This window comes from Desmodus rotundus, chromosome 13 (assembly GCF_022682495.2).
Source record: "Desmodus rotundus isolate HL8 chromosome 13, HLdesRot8A.1, whole genome shotgun sequence".
NCBI lineage: Eukaryota > Metazoa > Chordata > Mammalia > Chiroptera > Phyllostomidae > Desmodus > Desmodus rotundus.
In genome coordinates, this window is record NC_071399.1 from 25,695,504 (window position 1) to 25,719,279 (window position 23,776).

Genomic DNA, 23,776 nt, shown 5'->3' on the forward strand with positions numbered 1-23,776 from the left:
TCTCCTCTAAGACACCCAAAGAAAAATCACCCTGTCACCCTCTGTCAGCCCTGTTCAAGGTTGCACCAGGAACCTCTTTTCCCAGCCAAAACTGTCATAAACGTAGGTGGCTTAGCTGGTTTCCAGTCACTGTCCAGCCTCAGGCATTTTGGAGTCCATGTGTCCAGGCCTCCTACCCACGTCGGGCTGTCCTCTTGCTCCCGTCGCTCACAGACCCACCCTGGCACCTGCTGGCTGGCTCCCCACCAGAGGAGAGGCTCGGGAACTGCTGGTGGGGCCAGGTCTGTGCTGTGCAGGGGAGGCGCGCGGGGACTGCCGCTGACAGCCCTCACTCCATTGAGCTGCCAAGCCCCTTCTCTTCCCTCTTATTAACCCTAATGTCCAGAGCCCAGGAGGAGCATTGTTTCTGCTGGCTCCTTCCCCGCCCCACCCCCCCCCGACCAATCACTCCCACCAGGATCCCTTGCATGCCCCAGCGTGTGTTCCCCTGATTGCCAGGGCGATGCATGCATGTGCTGCTCAAGCCCTTCCCCATTTCTAGGGGTGGGGTCCTCCATTACAATGTTTCTGTTGAGAAATTGGCTGACGCCTTATGGGAATTCCCATATAGATAATTAAATGCCTCTCTCTTGCTGCCTTTAAGATTCTCTGCTTTTAATATTTGCATTTCAATTGTGACGTGTCTCGGTGTGGATCTCTTTGGGTTCATCTTGATTGGGACTCTCTGTGCTTCCTGGACTTGTGTTGACTTTTTCCTTCACCAGGTTAGGGAAGTTTTCTGTTGTCAAAGAAGTTATTTCTTCAAAGAAGTTCTTGATCCCTTGCTCACTTTTGTTCTCCTGGTATCCATATGATGCTGATCTTGTTACATTTCATGTTGTCCCAAAGTCCCCTTAAACTACCCTCACGCTTTTAATTCTTCTTTCTTTTTGCTTCTCTGATTGAATGTTTTTTTTCTACTTGGTCTTTCAATTTGCTGATTCGATCCCTTGCTTCATCCAGCCTACTGCTTATTCCTTCCAGTATGTTCTTTATTTCAGATATGTTATTAATTTCTGACTGGTTACTTTTCATGGCTTCTACGCCCTTTTTAATGCAGTTGAGCATCCTTGCAACCATTTACTTTGAACTCTTATTTGATAGATTGCTTGCCTCCATTGCATTTAGCTCTTTTTCTAGAGATTCATCCTGTTCTTTCATATGGGGTCTGTTTCTTTGTCTCCTGTTTCGGCTGTCTCTTATATTTGTCTCTGTGCGTTAGATCTGCTATGACTCCTAGTCTTCATGGGGTGGCCTTACATAGTAGGCAGCCTGTGGGACCCAGTGGTGTGGTCTCCTTGATCTCCTGAGCTGGGTGCCTAGGAATGCTCCTTGTATGGGTTTTGTGGGCCCATTTGTTGTAACTGAGCCTTGATTGCTGTTGGCCTGTTGGCGTGTGGGGTCACCCCTCAGACTGGCTGGCTGTGAAGTTCATCCCTGACCGTGGTGTGAGCTGCTGTGCAGATGGAGTCTCAGCACGGTTTCTTCTGCAAGTCCTTGGTTATCAAACTCCTCCTCAGCCATTTGTCAGCCGGTCCTTCAGGGTGACTGTTCCCCAGTTTAGTTGTGTTTCCTCTTGGCTCTGGGAGGAGGCAGACACAAGATCCACCTCTTCCACTGCCATCTCGAAAAGTCCTGCGGCATAAGTTCTGTCGGATTTATTTCTAAGTATTTGGTATTGCTATCACACTTTTCTTTATTTAAATTTCATTTTCTAACTATTTGTGGTTAGAATCTCTAAATACACTTGAGCTTTGTATGTCAACATTTGGCAACCTTGCTAAGCTTACACATTTCAATAATTCCATAGTAAATCATCTACAGTTCCAGGGGTCCACAAATTATGGCCTATGGGTCAATGCCAGCCAAAGGCTTATTTGTACAGGTCCCACAAGCTAAGGTTGTTCTTGCATTTTAATAAATTATTGTAAAAAAAGCAAAACAAAACAAGTACAAAAAATATTGTATAGAAACAGTATATAGCCTACAAAGCAAGAACATTTCAAGTCTTGCTCTTTACAAACAAGAGTTTTCTACGATTCTAAATTTGCATGTTTTATTTCTTTGCTTGTATTGATTGCATTGGCTAAAATCTCCAGTATAATGTTGAAGAGAAATGGTGGTAAGCTGGGATTTTAAGTTTTCCCCCCTTATCTCAAAGGAGAAGCTATTAACATTTTATAATTGTGATGTTTATTTTAGATTTTTCTGTAGTGCTCTTTAAATAGAACAAATAAAAATTCCATTCTTTCCTAATTTTCTATGATATTTAAATCAAAAGAAAAAATCAGACAACACAGAAATTGAGCTTGCGATGGTCCTAGGCGGTTGACACGGAGGGAGAGTATTTATAAGTTAAATTCTCTTAGGAAGTTTCTCAGGCAGCGTCCATTTCCTCATTCTAGCACTGTTTCCATATTTTTCACTTTCAGTCCTTGTTTAGCCTGTGATTGCTTTCTCTCGTTCAATATCCTCTCCCTTTGCTAATTAAAATCCTTAGAAGTAGATTCTTCAAATTAAGATGTAAGAACCCAGTGAAGTTTGGTTTCAAAAAAACATGTGACAAAAGTATATTGATAAACTTATAACTGTGTTCTACAGTAGAAATAACAAGGAGAAAATATGCTTGTTTATTGATTTATTCATGTAAAATTTACTAAACATTTAATTGAGACTTCTGGAAGCCAGCAAAGCTATTTTTACATTTTCATGTTAATCTTTGCAGGTATTTAGATTAACCAGATAATCTTAGATAGGTTATTCTAGAAAGCTGCTGTAATTTTGAGTTCTGTTTATTTGGGGTGTACAAGTTATTTTTTATGCACTACCTTCTCAATCTTATAAGTGTTTTATTGACAATGCAATCTCTAACACTGCTCAAAACATGCACTAATTTTTTGAAAGACATTTCATTTAATTTAGTCCCATTTTAGTGTCCCTTTAAAAATTTTAACTGATGACTCCGGAAATTCAGCCAAGAGTGTTGTATCAAAAACTTGCTTGAATTTATCTAAAAATTCATAATCGGTGCTGAATCTGAACTTGTTTGCCCAGAGCAGCACAGTCCCGGGACGGCAAAGGTATACCATGGTGCTGAGCAGCTTGTCCAGATAGTAATGGTGGTAGACCACATCAGAGGCCAGAACGTAATCAAAGTGAAAAGTTGACTTGGGGAAGTTTTGTTCCAGGCCTTCTCCCCACACCAGTTCTTTCACCTCGGGCAGATGCGCCGTACGTTTTAGCGTGTTCTTTAAGAGGTTGTACTGAAGGTTTCCTAGGACATCAGGCAGATCTGTTGCTGTGACTTGAGCTCCTAAGAGAGAAAGAGAAAAAGGGTAACGATTACCTGGGAACATTGGGGCACTTGGAGTGGACCTACACTCTCAGGAAGAAACCAAAGCAATAGAGCTGGGCTCCTCACCCTCGGCCCTAGTGACATACGGGCTGGACGTACTTGACATAATTCCACTGGACAATTCCTTCCGGGGCACAGGTGGGGCTGCCCTGTGCTCTGTAAGGTGTTTGGCAGCTTCTCTGGACCCCACCCACTAGATGACAGCAGCCCCTCCCCACCCAAGTTACATTTATCTGAAGGTTTTATCTTTTCTTACATGAAGTAGTCAGCAACCAGTTTTCTTTCCACATAGGATGATCTGTTTTGTATGACTCTTGCCCTCATCTAAATCCATTAATTAATGCTTAGGCATTTTTAAAGTTAGCGACTATGGTTCATGAAATAGATCACCAGATCAGATTTTTAAAACTCCAGTACTGTGCGCAGAGGTAGGACAGATTAGTGCCGCCCCCTGCCCAGGGCCTGGGAACTCACAGCCTCTACTTTGGGGTAAATCTATGCTCACCTTGTATTAACTCACTTTTTTCCCCTTCAAAATGTTAGTTACAATATTTGCAATAAAAAGCAGAAGATAATACAACATAGTTGTTTACAACAGGGATCTGAAAGTCACACCTCCAACTTGTCAACTTCATCACATGGTAATTGGTGCACGGAGCAAGTTCCTTTATCTAAGACACGATAATCTTATCTCTGTGGCAATTCTAGCTGACGACAAGTGGGGGAGATTTAATGAGTGAAATCATGGCCAACTACCTAAACACAGCCTGTGATAAAGCATCACTGTTGTCACAGTACAGGTCTCAGGAATAAACAAAGGCACAAACCTAAAATACTGGCCACGATGGAAACAAGGCCTGGTCCAGCACCAATTTCAAGTATTTTAGCATCTTGCAGGTTCAATTCCTCTGCGTGTTCCTCCAAATACTGACACAAAGCCGTGGCCTAAAAAATATTTACAGTTGTCACTTGGGCATTAGAACACTGGAAACCGGTAACGACCCCAATCCCTACCCCAAGTTAAATATTTTAGGACACGGCATTAATAGTTTCAGTTTATGGAAAGGTTCATCAGAATCAAAGTACACATTTAATGATGTATTTAGACCTTTGGAATATGGAAATTATAATACTCATCACAGGAAACAGTGTTAAATCCCTGTGTCAGAGGACTCCCTCCCAATCAGCTCCAGGCATTGGCAGATCAGCTCGAGTCGCAAATCCGGGCAGCGAGGCCTACGGGACGGCCACTTCCTGCTCTGGTTTAGTCACGTCTAGCGTCTGACTGCTTTAGGAATGTTGTATAACTGTCTTCAACTCCTCTCTCCTAGCCTCTTTCAGAAGTCAGCTGGGCTAGGACTTTGGCTGCTACAGTGGACAACTGGGCAGTTATTTTTTGTAAGTGGTTTCTCTAAGAAACACTTAGACTATCAGAGCCGCGCTTTCCAAACTTTGCTGTGTTCTCAAGTCATCTGGGAGCCTGGTTCAAGATGCGCACCTTCGTGCAGCAGGGCCGGGGTGGGTGGTGGCAGGGGCTCAGGACTGCGTTTCTCACAAGCCCCCAGGTGATGCCAGGGCTCCTGGTCCGTGGACCACACTTTGAGCAGCAGTAGTGAGGAGATGTTTAAAAAAAACCATGCAAATAAACTAAGACAGCTTTTTATAAGATAGTCCCTGGAGAAAAAAGGGTAATTATTTGCAATGTGGGGGTTTCGATACTAGGAAGACAGGGTCACCTAGGCTATCGAGAGGACAAACACTTTGAGGTGTTTTCTGAGGAGGCGGCCCTGCCCTGTGAGAGGCTGGCCCCACTGGGGTGCTTTCCGGAGGCAAAGCTTTTCTCAGGAACGGCCACATCTTTTCGCGTGACGAACACTCCCCCACTACTCCTTATTTGTAAGCTCTGAAAAGAGATCTTCTTCGCAGAGAGTTGCACTAGCAATCACACAAGAAAAGGGTGTTTTCCCACTTTACATGAACCCTTCTTTCATAGCTCTCAGGGGGTTGAGGTCCTGGCAGAGGCCAGGGTTTGCTGTGAGAAAGACTGGGGCCTTAACGAGAAGAAAACAGCCCAGTGCACGAGGCTGTTTTCCACCCCTAATCTCTCACACCCCTGCTATGCTTGTCTATTTGCCAAATATATTACAATAAAAAGCTGTGGAGTGGTTTGGTGGTTTTCACACTTGTTGTTATTAAACCAAAGAAAAAGAACAACAACAAAATCACAGACACAGACAACAGCATGATTACCAGAGGGAAATGGGGGGGGCGTGGTCTCAGAGGTTATGGGGCGATAAATGGTGATGGAAGGAGACTTGACTTGGGGTGGTGAACACACAATACAATATACAGATGATGTCTTACAAAATTGTATACTTGAAAACTATATACTTTGATTTTTTAAGTATATTTTATTGATTATGCTATTACGATTGTCCCAATTTTTTTCTCCACTTTATACCCCCTCTGCCTGCACCCCCCCCACCCTCCTGCATTCCCCACCACCCTGAGTCCATGTCCATGGGTTGTACATTTAAGTTCTTTGGATTCTCTATTTCCTATACTATTCTTAACGTCTCCCTGTCTATTTTGTACCTACAATTATGCTTCTTATTCCCTGTACCTTTTCCCTCATTCTCTCCCCTCCCTCTCCCTCCATGTGATTTCCATTTCTGTGATTCTGTTCCTGTTCTACTTGTTTGCTTAGTTTGGTTTTTGCTTTTTAGGTTCAGTTGTTGATAGTTGTGAGTTTGTTGTCATTTTACTGTTCGTAGTTTTGATCTTCTTTTTCTTAGATAAATCCCTTTTACATTTTATATAATAAGGTCTTGGTGATGATGAACTCCTTTAACTTGACCTTATCTGAGAAGCACTTTATCTGTCCTTCCATTCTAAATGAAAGCTTTGCTGGATAGAGCAATCTTGGGTGTAGGTCCTTGCCTTTCATGACCTGGAATACTTTCCAGCTCCTTCTTGCCTGTAAAGTTTCTTGAGAAATGAGTTGACAGTCTTATGGGAACTCCTTTGTAGGTAACTGTCCCCTTTTCTTTTGCTGCTTTTAAGATTCTCTCCTTATCTTTAATCTTGGGTAATATGATTATGATGTGTCTTGGCGTGTTCCTCCTTGGGTCCAATTTCTTTGGGACTCTCTGAGCTTCCTGGACTTCCTGGAAGCCTATTTCCTTCACCAGATTGAGGAAGTTTTTCTTCATTGTTTGTTCAAATAAGTTTTCAATTTCTTGCTTCTCCTCTTCTCCTTCCGGCACCCCTGTGATTTGGATGTTGAAGCACTTAAAGTTGTGCTGGAGGTTTCTAAGCCTCTCCTCATTTTTCTTAATTCTTGTTTCTTCATTCTGTTCCAGGTGGATGTTTATTCCTTCCTTTTCTTCCAAATTGGTGACTTGAGTCCACTTTACTTCCCTTCACTGTTGGTTCTCTGTATATTTTCATTTATTTCACTTAGCATAGCCTTTATTTCTTCCTTCATTTTGTGACTGAGCTCAATCAATTCTGTGAGCATCTTGATTACCAGTGTTTTGAACTCTCCATCAGATAGGTTGTCTATCTCCTCATTGTTTAGCTCTTTGTCTGAAGCTTTGATCTGTTCTTTCATTTGGGCCTATTTCTTTGTCTCAGCACACCTGTTACATTATAAGGGGCGGAGCCTTAGGTGTTTGGCAGGGTAGGGCAACCCACTTAGCTGCCTTGTGGCACTGTATATGGGGGAGGGGTCACAGAGGGAACAATGCCACTCCACAATGCTGCTCCACTCTAGTCCCACTTTCCATCACTTCCCTCACTTCCCACAAGTGAATTGTGCCCTCTCAGGTGCTGATTCTCAGGTGGGTGGGTTTGTGGGAACTCTCCTGTGAGACTGGCAGTTTTGCCTGCATTTGCAACCCCACAGGATTTTACAGCCAGAGGTTTTGAGTCTTTAGTTTCCTGGTCAGCCAGCCTCTGCCTTGTCCACGTGGTCTGTAGCCTTGCTGCAGGTCTTCTGCTGCCCGGCTGCCTGTCTCAGCCCCTCCTACCAGTCTGGATGAATGTTTCATTAACTCCTTGGTTGTTGGAGTTCCATGCAGTTTGATTTTCTGGCATTTCTGGTTATTTATTGTTTTTAAATTGGTTGTTATCCTTCTTTTGACTGTGCGAGGAAGCGAAGTGTTTCTACTATGCTTCCATCTTGGCCAGAGAACTATGTACTTTTATTAACCAATGTCAACCCAGTAAATTCAATATAAAAAAGAAAAGAAAAATCTTTGTTTGAAAGAAGTCACACTTATATACATAAGGGGTAAAAATGGAGCTTCCTTGGTTGAGAGGAGTGAAAAGGGGTGAAGCTCTAAGAATGTGCCCTTTGCCTGCCTCTCCTTCCTTCTGCTCCCCCTTTTCACATGCCACCAGGACCCCAGATTGCCCCAGGGGCTCTCCATGGAGCCTCTAATCATGACTACACATTGTACATGCAGCCCTGGGACCAGCAGGTCTGCATCATCCGGGAGCATGAGAAGTGCAGAGGCACAGTCCACCCCCCCCCATCCTGACCCCAGAGCTCCTGAACCAGAATCTGCATTTTAACAAAATCTCAGTTGGGTTCACATCCATGCTGATGATGGAGCCACTCTGATCTGGAGACTGTCTCAGCCCAGGCTGAGGACCTGTGCAGTGGAAAGAACAACAGTGCTGGCGTCTGAGGCTGCTGACCCAGCCTGGTCGTGCACCGTGCCCCCAAGGCAATAGCTTTACCAAACCGTGAACTTTTCTTCATTAATTTAGCAATTCATTAATGTTAATAATAGGACATTAACAATTGCAGCCAACGTGAGCTTGGGTGTATCACTTCATTGAATCCTCACAACCATCTGGGGAACTGGACATTCACCCTGCCCCATGCTTTAACTATGGGAACAAAGGCAAATGGAGGTGAATGAACATCCATGGCCACTCAGCCAGGACAGAGCAGGCTTTCTGGCTCTAAATTCAGAGTGTTTCCCCCATTTCAGAGCCATCCTCTCAGGGCTGTTGCAGGGAGAACATGAGATGCGTTCATGCCTCCTAAACATTTCTACTGGAATATCCACAGTGTGAAAAGGAAATGAGCCCCCGAGGGTCTGTGGGAGTGGCCCCAAAGGACAGGCTGCAAAGCTTAAACTCTCAAGGTGTGATTTTTTTCCTTAACAATTCACATGAATTTTTCATCCTACTTCCTGATATATTCAAGTCTATGTTCATGTAAAGAATAATGTTTCAAGAACATAGCACAGAGGAATATCAGTGCTTATGGGAGAGCTGCTATGTATTTGTGGAGCCCAAGCACACCCCCCACACCCCTGGAGGCAGGGCAGCAATGGACCCTCAGTTGGAGAAACGCAGAATGTTAAAGTACTTGGCAAACTGTCCAAGGCAACGCAGATGGATAACAGTGTTACTGTCGTCCCCAGAAATCCTGGCATCCTAGTGTAGCATTTCTCTCACCCCTGGCCACACCACCGCTCCGTAACTCTCTATTGATTCTTGAACCACAATCTTCTCCCCGGCAAACCGGTAATATTCCTGAGTGTAGCTGGCATAATCTGCAGGGACAAATTTCTGGAGGCTCTGAAGAGACGGCTCTATGTTGTTAACATCTGTGGGGCAGAAAATAAAATAGGTTGCATGATTTGTTGATTCCATGCAAATATGTACTTAGTACAATTGGTAAGATGGAAACAGATTGAGAATTCTTTCAACAGCGGGCCGATGCTGTCAATGACAATGGCTGCAAACTAGCACAAAACGATGATATGGAATGGCAGGGACATAAAATTCGGATGTGACATTTTTAACATATGATGAAATGCCAAAGGGTGTCCTGAGTCCTTCCCTCTATTTAGGGGAGGACGTAAAAGGTGTGGCTCCATCCCTACTCTGTTTGGATGACAGGAGAAAGCCAAATGGCATGAGGAAAATGTCACAGATGGGCTGCCTGTGTAAGGAAGACCTGGGCACACACGGGCCTGACTATTTTTAGGTCTTGAAGTAACATTCTCACATGTTGGCTGGAGAGTGTTCCTTAAATCCTTCCTACATCGGCTCCTCAAAAGGTACAGGTCACCCAAAGATGAGCCAGCCCCACAGTCCAGGGGGAGGTTGTCAGATGAGCTCTGACTATTAAGTTACGACTGCTTTAAATACTCCTTTACTCCCATGACCCACTCTGGCAGCTCTCAAATATCATATAAAATGAGAGGAAAACAGCTCCTGCTAGAGGAGGATGTGAATAGAGGGTGGAGGGTGGCAGGTCTTTAAAGAAACCTACTCAGGAGTCCACCCCCGAGAGGCAGGTACGACAGGCCGTTTTGGGTATCACTGATTTCCACATGCACCAGGACAGGTCCATGCTGCTGGTCTGCAAACTGTAACAGGTTCCCAGGAAGAACAGTACAGAAACTTGGAGTAAGCATTTAAAATTTTTACAATTTGATCATGTCTGTTCAATCTAATTACATGCCTGTATTTTGCATGTCTTTGCATGTATTTTCATTCGGTTCCCCTAGAAATTCATTTTTGTTGTATTTTACAAAAAAAAAAGTGTCAGTATGTGGCAGATTGGGAAAAGGTCTTTGCCCATCACGTGCGTGACGAGGCTGGTCTGTGAACTAGCACACGGATGTCCGCAGCTCTTCAGAGTGTGGCCCTTGGCCACAGGTTCTGACTTAGGGGGTTCCAGCCCTGGAAGGACAATTCTCAGCCCTGAGCAAAAAGGCGAGCTTCCAGAGACCAAAGACTTCACTGAGCTTGCTGGAACCTGCTAATAAAGAGTGGCCAAGTCAGTCCTGAGACGCTGTCCTTTCCTGTCACGTACACTGGTTAGGGTGGTGGGGAGGCTGTAGGGGTGGGAAGACCTATGGCCCTCGCCTACCTCCATGGGAAGCTACTGACATCTAAAAACACCAACCCAATACTTAGGAATGAGCAAGGAGGCCCAAGCTCCCCTTAGAGGGCTGGGAGGCTGACTCTGAATTCGGTTTCAGAGACAATTAGAAGGCAGAGGAATAGACCGTGGTGACTGGTAAATACATGATGAGCAGTGTGGGGCAAGGGGAGGAAGCGGTGATTTTCACGGTTTGGCGATGACCATGGTGTAAACGCTCCCACCCTGGTGATTTCAAACCACCATAAAATGTCACTGGGGAAAGATGTGCAGCAGCTCACCATGATGCAGGATTTCTGCCATCTGGATACACTGGACATCAAGGGCCTCAAGAGCGCAGCTAATCCTCAAGTGTACTAAATAATTCGTGACGAGTCATACTTATTACCTTAGTTTTTTTATATACCTTTGCCTTTGATATAACCTATTTGGTTGTAAGTTTATGTGACTTAAATTTCAACAGTAGCTGTGTTTAATAACCAACTCACAGAATTCCTGAAATTCGGGAGCTCGTACAGGCCAGTCGGTACAAGGAGTCGGTGAGGGCTGTGCTTTTTCTCAAGGGCTTTTATCACGGAGCGTCTACCAGGAGCAGCCAGACCACCAAGTGCTCATGCCAGCTCCCACAGGTTTCGTCCCCCCCGCCCCCCGCCCACTACAGCCAGCCCACTCATTCTTCCTTTCCTTCCACATGTCACCAACCAGGGACTCTCATGACTGTGGGAAAAGTCAATGGCTGATTTTGAATGGCTCATCATTTCCCAGGTTAGTAAGCTAATGTATATACTTTCCCAATCAACAGTGGGCATAAAGAAACATGGGCAAATTAGGGGTTTATATTCCCATAAGACCCTTTTGTGTTTTACAAAGATATAGAAATTTAAATTTACTGTACATTAAATATTTTCATTTATTGTATCTATGCCAGCTTGATAGTTTTAGAGGGACCATGTTTTAGAGACGAGTAGAGTTGCATTTCTATGTAGACTGTTTAGTAAAAACAAATAACACCCGAATTCAGTAGAGTTGGAACATAATTATACCACAGTAATTGACTGTAAATGTTACAAATGCTGTCTCTTGGCTTTGATGACATTTTTTGTCATATCTGTCATTTACTAACTGCTCATTCCCTGTCTGGAAATGCAACCCTGATGGTTCCATTGTCCTGGTGGGGAAGACACTTGGCTTTGCAAGGGTCCCGTGTATGACAGCGCTACCAGGAACACACTTTGGTGAAAAGCAGAAACTAGTGTAGATTTCATGTCTCTTTAAGAGTTCTTGTACAAAAATATACAATCTTCAGTTTATACACAAGATAAAACAAATTTGTGGATTTTGACAAGTAGTAAGGATGCTATGCACGCATGAGGGTGTTTTCCTACTTGGCTTCATTATACAAACAATTTACATGGATAATAACTAGCCTTACTGTGGAGATCATTTCTCAGTATATCCAAACATCGAATCATTTTGTCATACTCCTGAGACTAATATAATGTTACATGTCAATTATATCTCAGCAAAAGTCATTTAAAAATCTAGAGTTAAAGGAAATGCAAATTTTTGTCACAGAAGTTAGCTGGACAACGACATCACTGGGAAAACAACAGTGAAGTTGTGGAGGAAGTGAGGAAGGAGTTACCTCCTGCGGGTCCACGGGTGCCGTCTTTCTGGGGAGTCTCCTCTGCCTCGAACCAGCCATCCGGGGAGCCCAGTCCTTCCTGCAGGTGCCCAGGCTGCTGCTCGGAGCCCAGACACACGTCCATAACCGGAGCCGGCTGGAGAGCAGAAAATTGGACAAGACCCAAGTTGCTCAGCCCAGGCTGTCTGAATCTCTCGGAGGGCTCTAAGGTACAGCTTATCGCCTTAGCATCTGCTGAGTGGAAAAGAACGCCCGCTTTTCAGCTTAGTTCCCTGGACGAGCACAGCGGCCACTCAAGGAGCTGCCATCCTGGTTGTGCAGAGCAAAGTGGAGGGAGACCATTAAACACGACCGAACGTATTCCGTGCACGGAGAAAGGCAAAAACAGAGCATGGAGCCGGGGGCAGGCATGATGTTGCCAGGGTCCAAAGTGTACTTCCGATAACTTTGGGAACTGAATCTTAATAAAGAAAATCTGGGCTGGCGGTATGGCCATTGGGAGCACCACGTGGCCTGAAATATCATGGGTGAGTAGCCAGGGTTTGGAGCAAACGCAGGGCTGCTCCCTTTTCATCTGAGGCTTGATGGCAAGACAGTACAAAGGGCTGAGAGCTGGGAGCCTGCGTTGGCTCCCCACTCTAACACTTCCCAATTCATTTAACTCCTCCTGGCCATTTCCTGGTCAGCAAAAAGGGGATAATAATACCAGCCTACCCTCTACGGCGGTGGCAAGAAACAGGAGAGCAGAGGTGATTAACACAGCACAGGAAAACTCTTCCTGATTCAGAAAAGGGGACCTAGCTGCTAGGATCACGGATCGGCGTCAGAATAATAACCCTGACATCGCTGCAGAACATGTATGGTTGCCAAGCACGCTCTAGTGCTTTATGTGGATTTATTCATCTAATCCTGCCAACAAACCCTGTAAAAGAGATGCTATTATTATGCCTCTTCTCAGATGAGAGAAATTCAGGCACAGATTAATTAGCAGCCCCAGTGGGTGCAGCTGGCTAGTGGCAGAGCCAGGAATCAAACCCAGGCCCAGCTACAGACTCTGCCTTCCTATACATGAGGCAGGACACAGCTTGAGTCGGCCCAGGCTTTCCTGGCTTAATTTGCCCTGAAATGACTCATAACGTTTCCCTAACACAGAGACATTTTCTAGTCTTTTTTACAAAATGTGAATGGTTTTTCTTGTTTGTGTTTACCATTCTGTATTTTCCACTGACACACGAGTTGTCCATCATCCTATTGTTTCAGTCAATGCTGGACAGCAGCTAGCCACACCTGCCACAGCTGCCACAGCTGCCACACCTGCCACAGCTGCCACAGCTGCCACAGCTGCCACAGCTGCCACACCTGCCACAGCTGCCACAGCTGCCACACCTGCCACAGCTGCCACAGCTGCCACACCTGCCACAGCTGCCACACCTGCCACACCAGGGCGAACTGGCTGAGCCAGAAACCAACAGGAACCCAGCCATTCAGGCACTGGCCTACTCCAGCGAGCAAGAAAACGCAAGAGAGAGCGCCAGCCCCTGTCGCGAATGCAGTCCCATCCCACACCTGTAGGAACTGCATGTCCTTCACTTTCATGTGCCACAGGATTTCAAACAAACGAGGCTGCTGTGAAAGTACATCAACATTTTCATTGGCTCTCGAATCAAATAAGCAAACATTTCCCCAATTCTCCAACTCACCAAACCAGCCAAGAGTGCTCTGCTGGCCTGTGCCTTGCAGGAGAGTTTTCTCTTGAAGATACTTACTAGCTCCTTCCTTTCAACTTTCCCACAATGCCAGGAAGTTTCTCCTAAAAGATAGCAGAGAGGTCGCTTAGGAGCCCATAGAGCATCTTCCTGGTGCAGATGTCTCAGCGCTGTGGGGAGGAGCCTGCATTTGGACCTCGGCTCTGCCCTGTACTGTCTCTGTTGATAATGGTGACGCCTACCTCGCACGGTGGTTGTGGGAATTCAGAGGAGTAATCTGGGCAAAGACTCACAGGGCAATGTCTACTCTACCATCCCCGAAGCTAGAGAAGTCACGCAGTACAGCACTCTGTGCCGGCTCCCTTCCAGCAACATGGAACTCTGAACGTTAAATTTAAGACATTTCGTCACGTGCATGCAAGCCAAGGAAAATTATTTGCCTTGTGAAATGAAGTGAGTCCCTCCCCCGTCATTACACTTGACATGAGAAATCAATTTTTTCCTAAAAACAGCTGTGCATTGAAAAACAGTCTTTCTAGAGCGTAACTACAGCAGTCTACCTAGCATTCATTATTAGTTTGACACCTCATAAGGTATCTATCATATGTTAGTATTTAATAAAGAATTGGGAAGTTTTTTAAATGACTGTTGTTAGTACAAACCCTCAAAATAATGTTGAACTGTTAGTTTAAATATACCTTTACCTTATGTAGCAGAAGAGATTTGAGATTTCTGTGTACCCTTTAATCCCCAATGTTTTATATAGATCTGCACCTAAAAGGATTAGCATTTTATGAACAAAAGCCAGCCAGTGGAAGTCCAAGTTATTTAGGGTAGCATTACCCACCAGTACTCAGACACATTGCTTTGCTAGAATTTCCTCTCTCTCTCTCTCTCTCTCTCTCTCTCTCTCTCTCTCTCTCTCTCGGTCTTTCTTGCTCTCTCCCTTTCAATCTCGTTCTCTCTTAAAATTTCTCTCTCAGACATACACGCACACACAATCCTTGCAATGTGAAATAGAATCACCCTCAAAAGGTCCAGAAAATCACTCCAGTGGAGCAGAGACTGCCCTCTATGGTATCCTGAGATGTCGTTTGGAATGTGGACTTACATTTCACTTTTTTAAAAAGTGGGGGTTGGGTGGTTAGGGGTTTTATGGACTTGCAAACTTTGTGCTCATCAGCCGAACCCCTGTAGCTAAAGGAAGGGGTGTGCCTGCCTTGGACTCTGTCCTGCACCCTGACTCTGGCGTCCAGAAATAATGTAAGACTCTACCTAGAGGGAGCGACACTTACAAGGAAGACATGAGAACAGTCTCTACATAAGAAGAGACATGAGTAAAGGCTTAAAGTCCCACAAGGGGTGACTAGTGGGGGTGACAGTGAGTAGGAAATCAGAAAAATTCTGCAAAGGAAAAGCAAGCTGTTGTCATTTATTTAACAGAAATAGTGGCAGTTAAAAGGGAAAGAGGAAGAGCGTTTATTCATTTTGGAAGCCTGGAAACCCTTAAAATAGAATATAGGACATGTAATTTAAATCCTCAGGCAAATAGGCATTAAATAATCATTCACATTTACGAGGGACTATATTTAACCATTGAGCCGAATGAATGCTGATTTAGCTTTAGATATTCTTAAGAGCCTATTTCTATTTTCACTTTTACCCAACATTGGTACTTTATGTTTGTTTCCTCTAACTCCAGAAGTTTGTGCGGCTGTGCTGTGGCCCTATGAGTATCAGGGCTTCCTTCCCACTCCCTGGAATGAAGGGAGGGGACACGGGGTCTTTTGAAAACCCACCATTCCGGCGCTTCGGTTGTTCCCCGAGCGGTTCACTTCTGCGATCACATACTGCACTTCTGTAACTTATCCCACCAGATGTAGCAAAAGACGGTCATCATTACAACTTTTTAACTTTTGAAAACTGATTGCAACGTATATGAATATATGTACGTGCATTTACACACACACATTCATCCTATGAGCTTTAAAAATGAAGAAAAGCACAAAGAAGAAATTTTTTAAAGTCTCCTTAAATCCCACTATCTGGAGAAGTAATCCTGACATTTTCTGGCATCAACTTGTAGGCCTTCTATGGTATAAACTTAATAAAAAGCTATTTTACTGAAAATGAAACTAGATAGAAATAGTTACCTTTGACCCAGAATGGACTATTCTATTATTTTAAGAGTTTCTTTAAAATAATACTTTCTTCAAGAGCCATCTTTCAGGATCTGCTGAAGAAACAAATCAGAGCTCTACTGCCTGGAACTGGAAGAGGTTAGGTCTAAGGTCCCTGAATTTTGGACTATGATGCGCCACATCAGAACTACCAGGAAGCTTTAAACTGAAGACTCGAGGCCCCTCGAAGTTCCTGCTCAGAGGCCTGAGGAAGAGCCTAAAAGTTTGAACTCACGGTCCGACAACTGTTCCCTGTGTGTCTGCAGCACTTGGCACGTAGTCGATGTCGATCTATAAGGCAGGGGACACGAGAGTTGTGTTCAGATAGCTGCAGTGCCACTCACGAGGAGGGATTAGGCCTTCTGCATGGCCCTGGAGGGCACACTGATGAAGTAAGTTTCCAGGAAGCAGAATTGGGCTCAGTAGGAAAGAACTTTCTAACAAGCAGAGCAGTGGAACAGTTGATCTCAGGGAGCCCAGCCTAATGGAAAGTGGGCCAGATTCGAAGTCAGAACATGAAAGACTGGATCAAAGCTTTATGCAAGGTCAGTGAGTAAGCTATGTGTGGGGGTCATTCTCCCTGCCTTTCCCTAGCAGTGTAGACCTCTGATCTATCACTGGGCTTTTCCCAACTGAGCCTGGCTGTCTTGGCCAGTGGTTCTTAACATGGAGGAACCCTCCCTTTCTCCCAGGGACACTGGCAATTCAGAGGTGTTTTTGCTTGTCACAAGTGGGGTGGCGTGCTATTGGCACCTAGTGCATGGAGACCAGGGATGCTGCTAACCATCCTGCATTATACGGGACAGCCCCCATGACAAAGAACTGTCTGCCCCAAAATGCCAGCAGCACCAAGGGTGAGAAACCCTGGTGTAGGCAATGAATCCAAGTTGTCACCCAGCGGGAATTCTAATTGCCTCATTGCTTGTACCCTCTGCTAGCCAGGTGAGTCCTGCCTCCTCTGCCTCGGTGTCCTCATCTATAAAGTGGGGCGGGGCAGTATTTCCAGACTGTCTAATACACGCCAGATTCGGAGCGACATCTTCCCATAGACCCGGCATGGCAGCCCGTGCTTTCTCGCAGGAGAACACCCAGAGACAGGCTCTGAGAGAGATGTTTTGTTCGGGGAGGGAGGAAGGGAAAATAATCGAGGTTAAGTGTGAAAGTCAGCAAAGAGTGTTCTGTGAGGCCAGGGGGAAATAAAAACTTAAACCCATGGGGAAAGGCTGGGAAATGAGGCAAACCATACACCTCAGAATCCTTCCATTCCAGGTTCAGAGGGCTTCTGGGCAATTTCCACACAACCACCGCAGCGCAGGTGCAGAGACCAGCAGGGCGAGCGCTCAGATGTGTCTGAGAGAGGTGAGGCGTGATAGCATCTGCTATGGCCCCATAAAAGGTTGCTGTTCTTTCCCACAGCTGTAAGAAGTAGATGAAACGCTATTTATCTGAAAGAATTTGCCTGGTGTCTAGAAGATCATAATCATTGGTAAGGAGATGCCTTGTATTAAATTGCTTGTCGTTCAAGTAGAAGGCTAAAAAACAGTGTTTTTTGGAAGAATTCTGGGTCACTCATCGAATCAAATGGAAACACTGAGCACTGGGGCTCGATAAATAAAGTGCCCGGGGCTGCTCTGGTCCCAGAGATCTCAGCGGCAGGAGCTTGCGGGCTGTTTCATTAAACGGTGCTGTTAGCGGCCTCAACTGCAGTCACGCTCCAGCGCTGTGTGCTTGTGGTCAGGATTTAAGATGTAGGGGAAAATGTTCTGATTGATGTAACTTGGTCATAAGTTCAGCCCCACAGTCAGGGTTGGGTCGTGTGAAAAGCACCCGCCAAATCATGAGGAGCAGGGCTGGCAGCTCAAAGGAGGGATGTCCATGGAACACGGGTTAGGTGTGGCTCTCTTCCTCTTCCCGGCCACCCTGTGCATATGCACTTTCCAATTTCAATAAACACAGTTTCAAAATGGACACCCATCATCTCTGAAATGGATGGTAACCTAAACTCTTACTGGCTAATGCATCTAGAGAGAATGGATTCATTCTTCTCCAATCCTAACCCTCTAGAGTCAGGGGTGTCCAACCTGCGTCCTGTGGACCACATACAGCCCAGGAAGGCTATGAATGCGATCCTACACAAAATCGTAAATTTACTTAAAACCTTATTTTTGCTCACCAGTTTTCATTAGTGTTTGTGCACTTAGCGTGTGGCCCAAGACAACTCTTCTTCTTCCACTGTGGCCCAGAGACACCCCTGCATGATGTCCGTTTCTTCACTGGTCCTGCTGCTTCTCCCTCAGTAGCCATGTAATCCCGTGTGACCTTGGACAATAACTTAATCAGCTGTTTCATCACTGCATACCATCGACTCTATTCCCATCCCAGAATATGAGTGACAGGCTCACTGCTTTCTCACATGATCTTCCCCAGAAGTTCCATAAAGGAAGGGTTGCCGATCAGACAGACATGAGAGCTGTCCACCACGCTGATTTATAGGGAAACTGGTGGGAATTCACTTCCAGAGAGGTGGGGTTTCATTGAACTGGATGTTCCTTAGTGACCCCAGGAATCACTAACATTCAAGGATATGTGATTTTCACTATGTTATACAGAAACTATTTGGTCACCGTGAAGTGCGATTCCATAACTTCTGCTTCCTCGGTTATCTGGTAACACAGAGGCTCAAGTGCATAATCCTCTCTGTCAAACGATTTAGGGCCGCTGCAAGGCCCCTCCCCAGCCAGTCTCTGCGGAAGCCCCGCAGAGAACCAGGGGAAAGGGTCCACTGCTGCTGCTGTGGAGGCGGTGGTGTAAAGATCCAGACCACGTGGCACTGTAGCAGCAGCAGATGCAGAAAGCCTGTGCAGCGGAATCGGAAACTGGGACTCTTCTCATCTTGGCTTGGGCTGGTGTGCGAAGGCAACGGATTCCTTACCATGCTAAAGAGAGACCGTCATCAGAAATTTTAAAGTAGGCGTTCAAAAAAACCATTCAAGCAATGCTTAATTTTTGTCAGGCTTGTGGACAGAGAAGAATTTATGTCTGTTTCATTTTAAATGTCCTTTATATAATGACAAATGGTTCCCGTGAAGAAGGAAGAAAGAATATGAGTGAAATAATTCAATACATTTGCAAAGAGAAAGTGAAGTGATAGTCATTTCATTTTAAAACAGCACATACCCCCGTGCAAGCATTAGAGTGCGCACTTAGCCCCGTGGAAAGCATGGCTCTTCATTGTCTTCTGCCTTGTAAAGAGACCAACCTGCAGCCTTGATGGACTGACTATACGCATTTGGGAGAGGAGGTATACTTAGAGGTGTGTTTCTAGTTTTATTTTTTTCCAAGCCAGTTCTTAAAACAGATTACCTCTCAAAGAAATTTTATTATTATTTTAGAAAAACATTAGACTGCGGTCATTGAAGATTTGTCAGGGTTCATGTCATCAAAGTAGCCAAGAGTGTTTTGCAGCTGAGGTATAAGCCTCTGATATTAATTACACACAGCAAAGTTTAGTTTAAAAAAAACTGATCAAATTCTGATCAAAATGTCTATGAAATAATAATTTTCTTCCTAACTTAAAGTTTAGTAAATGATAGCTTTCAGAAATTCACCTTAATCTGAGAATAGATGGAACCAAGTGAATCTCTAAGATGGAAAAAAAAAAATCCCTGCCCAGTAGTTCAGCTTTGAGAGAGACGAAGAGGAATGAGCTCTCGGTTCCAGTTTTATTGTCAGACCTAAAGCAGAGAAGACTATGACAACCCTTACAACTCTCGGCCAGAAGCAGATGCTTCCAATGCCATCTGTTCTTTCCAAATTGTCATCTGCTGCCTGGAAATGGCACTTTTTAGAGGGGCTTAGTGGTACCTAATCATACTCCGATTTTAGTAACAGCAGTTGACCCGTGCTCAGAAAGATGATAATTTTTTTTCCCAACTGATTTCTGTTAGGAAAGAATGTTTATCTGATGGGGTTATTCTGGGATGTACCACAAGGGAGAATTCCTTTCGCTGTTTCTCATCATTCTAGGACAGACTCAACTTGAAAAACCCATGTTCTCATCTGAGGCTCCCCTGCCATGGATTTGGGGAAATATGCTGAATTATTTCAGTATGAATCCAGGTGAAAAGGAGTGAGAGAGGCGTGGCGGAGCAGAGAGAGACAGGCAGTTACAGGAAAGCCTAGGCCTCCCACTTTCCAGCTGTGTGATCCCAGAGAAGTCACATCTCCAGCTTCTGTTTCCTTCATCTGTTAGGGATGACACCTTTCACATACCCTTGCAGATTCTTTTATAGGTAAGCAAGGCAAAACATATGAAACAAGTTTGAAAACTGTAGGGCCTATGTAAGCACTATCATTAGTTTATTCAAGAGGAATTTGGATTCTATTATATATGTGTGTCGATAAAGTTACAAAAGAAGATAAGGGTTCACTTCCAGCCACGTAGCAGGTGAAGCTGGTGTAGGCATTCCTTCTTATTCTAAACACATAAAACACCAAATAAAATATTTTCAAGTATGCTTCAAGAAAAGGATATCGGCTGGCCAAGATAAGGGCATAGGTAGATACACTTCTCTTCCTTACACAACCAAAGAAGGACAACAACAAATTTAAAAACAAAAAAACAACCAAAACTGGCAGAAAATTGAACTGTATGGAAGTCTGACAACCAAGGAGTTAGAGAAGAAACATCCACCCAGATTGGTAGGAGGGGTGGAGACAGGGAGCCAGGATGGAGTGGGTGCACAGCAAGACAGTATCTGGTGGACCAGGTGGTCCCACTTTTGCATGCGGATAAAATGAAAGGAACAGCTGGGGAGCGAGACAGACTGCACAACCCAGGGTTCGAGTGGGAAGCCTCAAATCCTCAGCTGAAAAAACCTGTAGGGGTTGTGGAGGTGGAAGAAACTGCTAGTCTCACAGGAGAGTCTGTTGGAGGGGCCCACAGGGTCCTAGAATGTACACAAACCCACTCACCTGGGAATCAGCACCAGGGGCAACACATGAAAGAGCACAATTTGCTTGTGGGTAGCAGAGGAAGTGACTGAGAGCAGGGTGAGAGCCTAGCAAGTGGCATTGTTCCTTCTCTGACGCTCCTCCAGAGACAGTGGCACAACACAGCCAAGTGGGTTGCCCTGCCCTGGAGAATACCTAAGGCTCTGTCCCTTACAACATAATAGGTGCACCGAGACAAAAAATATAGCCCAAATGAAAGAACAGACCACGACTCCAGAAAAAGAACTAAGCAATGAGGAGATCGACAACCTATCAGATGCAGAGTTCAAAACAGTGGTAATCAGGATGCTCACAGAAATGATTGAGTACAGCTGCAAAATAAAGGAAGAAGTGAAGGCTATACAAAGTGAAATAAATGAAAATATACAGGGAACCAACAGTGAAGGGAAGGAAACTGGGACTCATATCAACAAGTTGGAACAGAAGGAAGAAATAAACATTCACCCAGAACAGAATGAAGAAACAAGAATTCAAAAATGAGGAGAGGCTTAGGAACTTCTGGGAAAACTAAATGTTCCAACATCCAAATCACAGGAGTGCCACAAGGAGAAGAGGAAGAGCAAGAAATTGAAAACTTATTTGAAAAAATAATGAAAGAAAACTTCCCCAGTTTGATGAAGAAAATAGCCATACAAGTTCAAGAAGCCCAGAGAGTCCCAAAGAAGCTGGACCCAAGGAGGAACACACCAAGACACATCATAATTACATTACCCAAGATGAAAGATAAGGAGAGAATCTTAAAAGCTGCAAGAGAAAAGGACACAGTTACCTACAAAGAAGTTCCCATTAGACCATCAGCTGATTTCTCAAAAGAAACCTTACAGGTAAGAAGGGGCTGGAAATAAGTATTCAAATTCATGAAACGGAAAGACCTACATCCAAGATGACTCTATCCAGAAAATTTAGAATGGAAGGACAGATAAAGTGCTTCCCAGATAAGGTCAAGTTAAAGGAGTTCATCATCACCAAGCCCTTATTATATGAAATGTTCAAGGGACATATCTAAAATAAGAAGATCAAAACTATGAACAGTAAAATGATAACAAACTCACAACTATCAACAACTGAACCTAAAAAAACTAAAACTAAAACTAAGCAAGCAAGTAGAACAGGAACAGAATCACAGAAATGGAGATCACATGGAGGGTTATCAGTAGAGAGGGGAGGGGAGAGAATGGGCAGAAAGGTACAGGAAATAAAAAGCATAATTGCTAGGTACAAAATAGATGGGGTGGGGTTTAAGAACAGTATTGGAAATGGAGAAGCCAAAGGACTTATATGTACAACAATGGACATGAGCTAAGGAGTTGGGGAATGCTAGAGGGGGGTGCAGGGCAAAGGAGGATAAAGGGGAGAAAAAAGTGGGACAACTGTAATAGCATAATCAATAAAATATACTTTTAAAAAAGAAAAAAAGAAAAGCACGTGGAAGCTTGTAAGAAGGGAAAAATCTCTAGATGCCATAAACAGAGAGGACAATCGAAGCCACACTGCCAGTGAATGAATGCATGCCACCAAGGCCTGGGGTGTATCAGACTCGTGTGGAGGGCCTGGAATCCAAAGGTTTCCAGGATGGGGTTTCAATGTGTTTAGGGACAGAAGATACGTCCTTGGGCCAATAGGACAAAAATCTGGGGCCAGAGTAAACCCAGGTTTTGGGGGACCTCAAGTTCATATAGCCTGAGGAGAGGGTCCTCTTTAAGAGAAAAATTTTAATTACAAATGCAAAATTGGGTTCAAAAGTAATGTTTATTTAAAATGAGAAATCAGCAAAATTGACAAAATTTTAAAAGACCAAAATAGCCAAGTATTTTAAAATATATTAATATGTTACTGTATCATAACTATATAATAAGCATTATATAATAATATATTAAATATTAAATAATTAACTTCCTGCAACACTTTAAAAATATCATTTCCTAAAATTTTGGTTGTCTACTTTTTTATTAGTTCATGTGATAATAATATAACATATCTCTCTTTATATAGAAGATAAAACATTAATAAAGTTTTTTCTTCAGGCATGTTCATTGAAATTTATTATATATAATTAATGACATTTTGATAAAGTTTCTTTTAGCTTTACAACCTATGATTGGTGAATTTTTAGGATTGTTGTGAAATTTGCTTTTTTCATGTTTAAGTTGTAAGATTGTAGGAATTTAAATTTTTCTTATGAAGAGACTAGTTGTAAATATTCTTTGACTCAATAGCACTCATTGACCAGACTGTGGTCTATTCTGTTTTTTGTAGCAAATTAAATCTTCATTTTTATTTCTTCCTATTTCTTCAGTGTTGGTATTTATTAGTCAACAGAAGTTTAATCTTTTTTTTTCCCCAGTGGGTTCATATTATTCATCCCTTTTTGTTAACGGATAGGAGAACTATGTTTATGGACTTGAACTTCAAGAAGCACAAGGAGAAAAAATTAATGCACTTAAATTTCATGGGACAAATCTGACAAAAAGAGAGAGGACAAGTATCACACACACACACACACACGAACTCACACATATATATGGAGAAACATACACACATATATAAGGAGAGAGGTTGAAAATAAAGATGTTAATGAAAAACGAAAATGGAGACCACAGTTTGAACACACCACAAGGCTAAACACTGATAGACATGGAACCAAAACTTGAACTGTCCAGATTTCCCTGAAATGCTGGCTCTGACCTTAAACACAGTTCCCATTACAGTGCAAGCGAGGGAACTGAGCTGTCATAAACCACCGTGTTTTCACACTTCGCAACAATGACACCTTCTTTCTATAGCTGTAGGCTAGCTACGTCTCCAGCCTGAAAACCCCACCTAAACGTAGGCTTCCCCGATGTCAGCAGGACCTTACAGCTTCCCTCAAGCAAGTAAACTTAGGCAGCGCTACCCTCTAAAATAAACGCGAGTTTCTAGGAGACA

General features: G+C 43.9%; 1 protein-coding gene across 1 annotated transcript; it reads right to left on the minus strand.

The window, feature by feature from the left end:
- Positions 1-2,934: 2,934 nt before the first annotated feature.
- Positions 2,935-12,088, minus strand: LOC112321391 (protein-lysine methyltransferase METTL21C-like). Its single transcript, XM_024578790.3, has 4 exons — positions 11,953-12,088; positions 8,870-9,021; positions 4,222-4,339; positions 2,935-3,352 (listed from the first exon to the last, which is right to left on the minus strand). The coding sequence occupies exons 1-4, from the start codon at positions 12,074-12,076 to the stop codon at positions 2,958-2,960; spliced, it is 789 nt and encodes a 262-aa protein (XP_024434558.3). The 5' UTR covers positions 12,077-12,088; the 3' UTR covers positions 2,935-2,957.
- Positions 12,089-23,776: the final 11,688 nt, after the last annotated feature.

Bases quoted from the DNA above. Each gene is read 5' to 3' on its own strand.
- LOC112321391 (XM_024578790.3), bottom strand. From the start codon at position 12,076: ATGGACGTGTGTCTGGGCTCCGAGCAGCAGCCTGGGCACCTGCAGGAA. The intron at 9,022-11,952 runs GTAACTCCTTCC...TCTGCCCCACAG, and splicing joins CACCCGTGGACCCGCAGGAG to ATGTTAACAACATAGAGCCG. The intron at 3,353-4,221 runs GTTTGTGCCTTT...TTTCTCTCTTAG, and splicing joins CATCGTGGCCAGTATTTTAG to GAGCTCAAGTCACAGCAACA.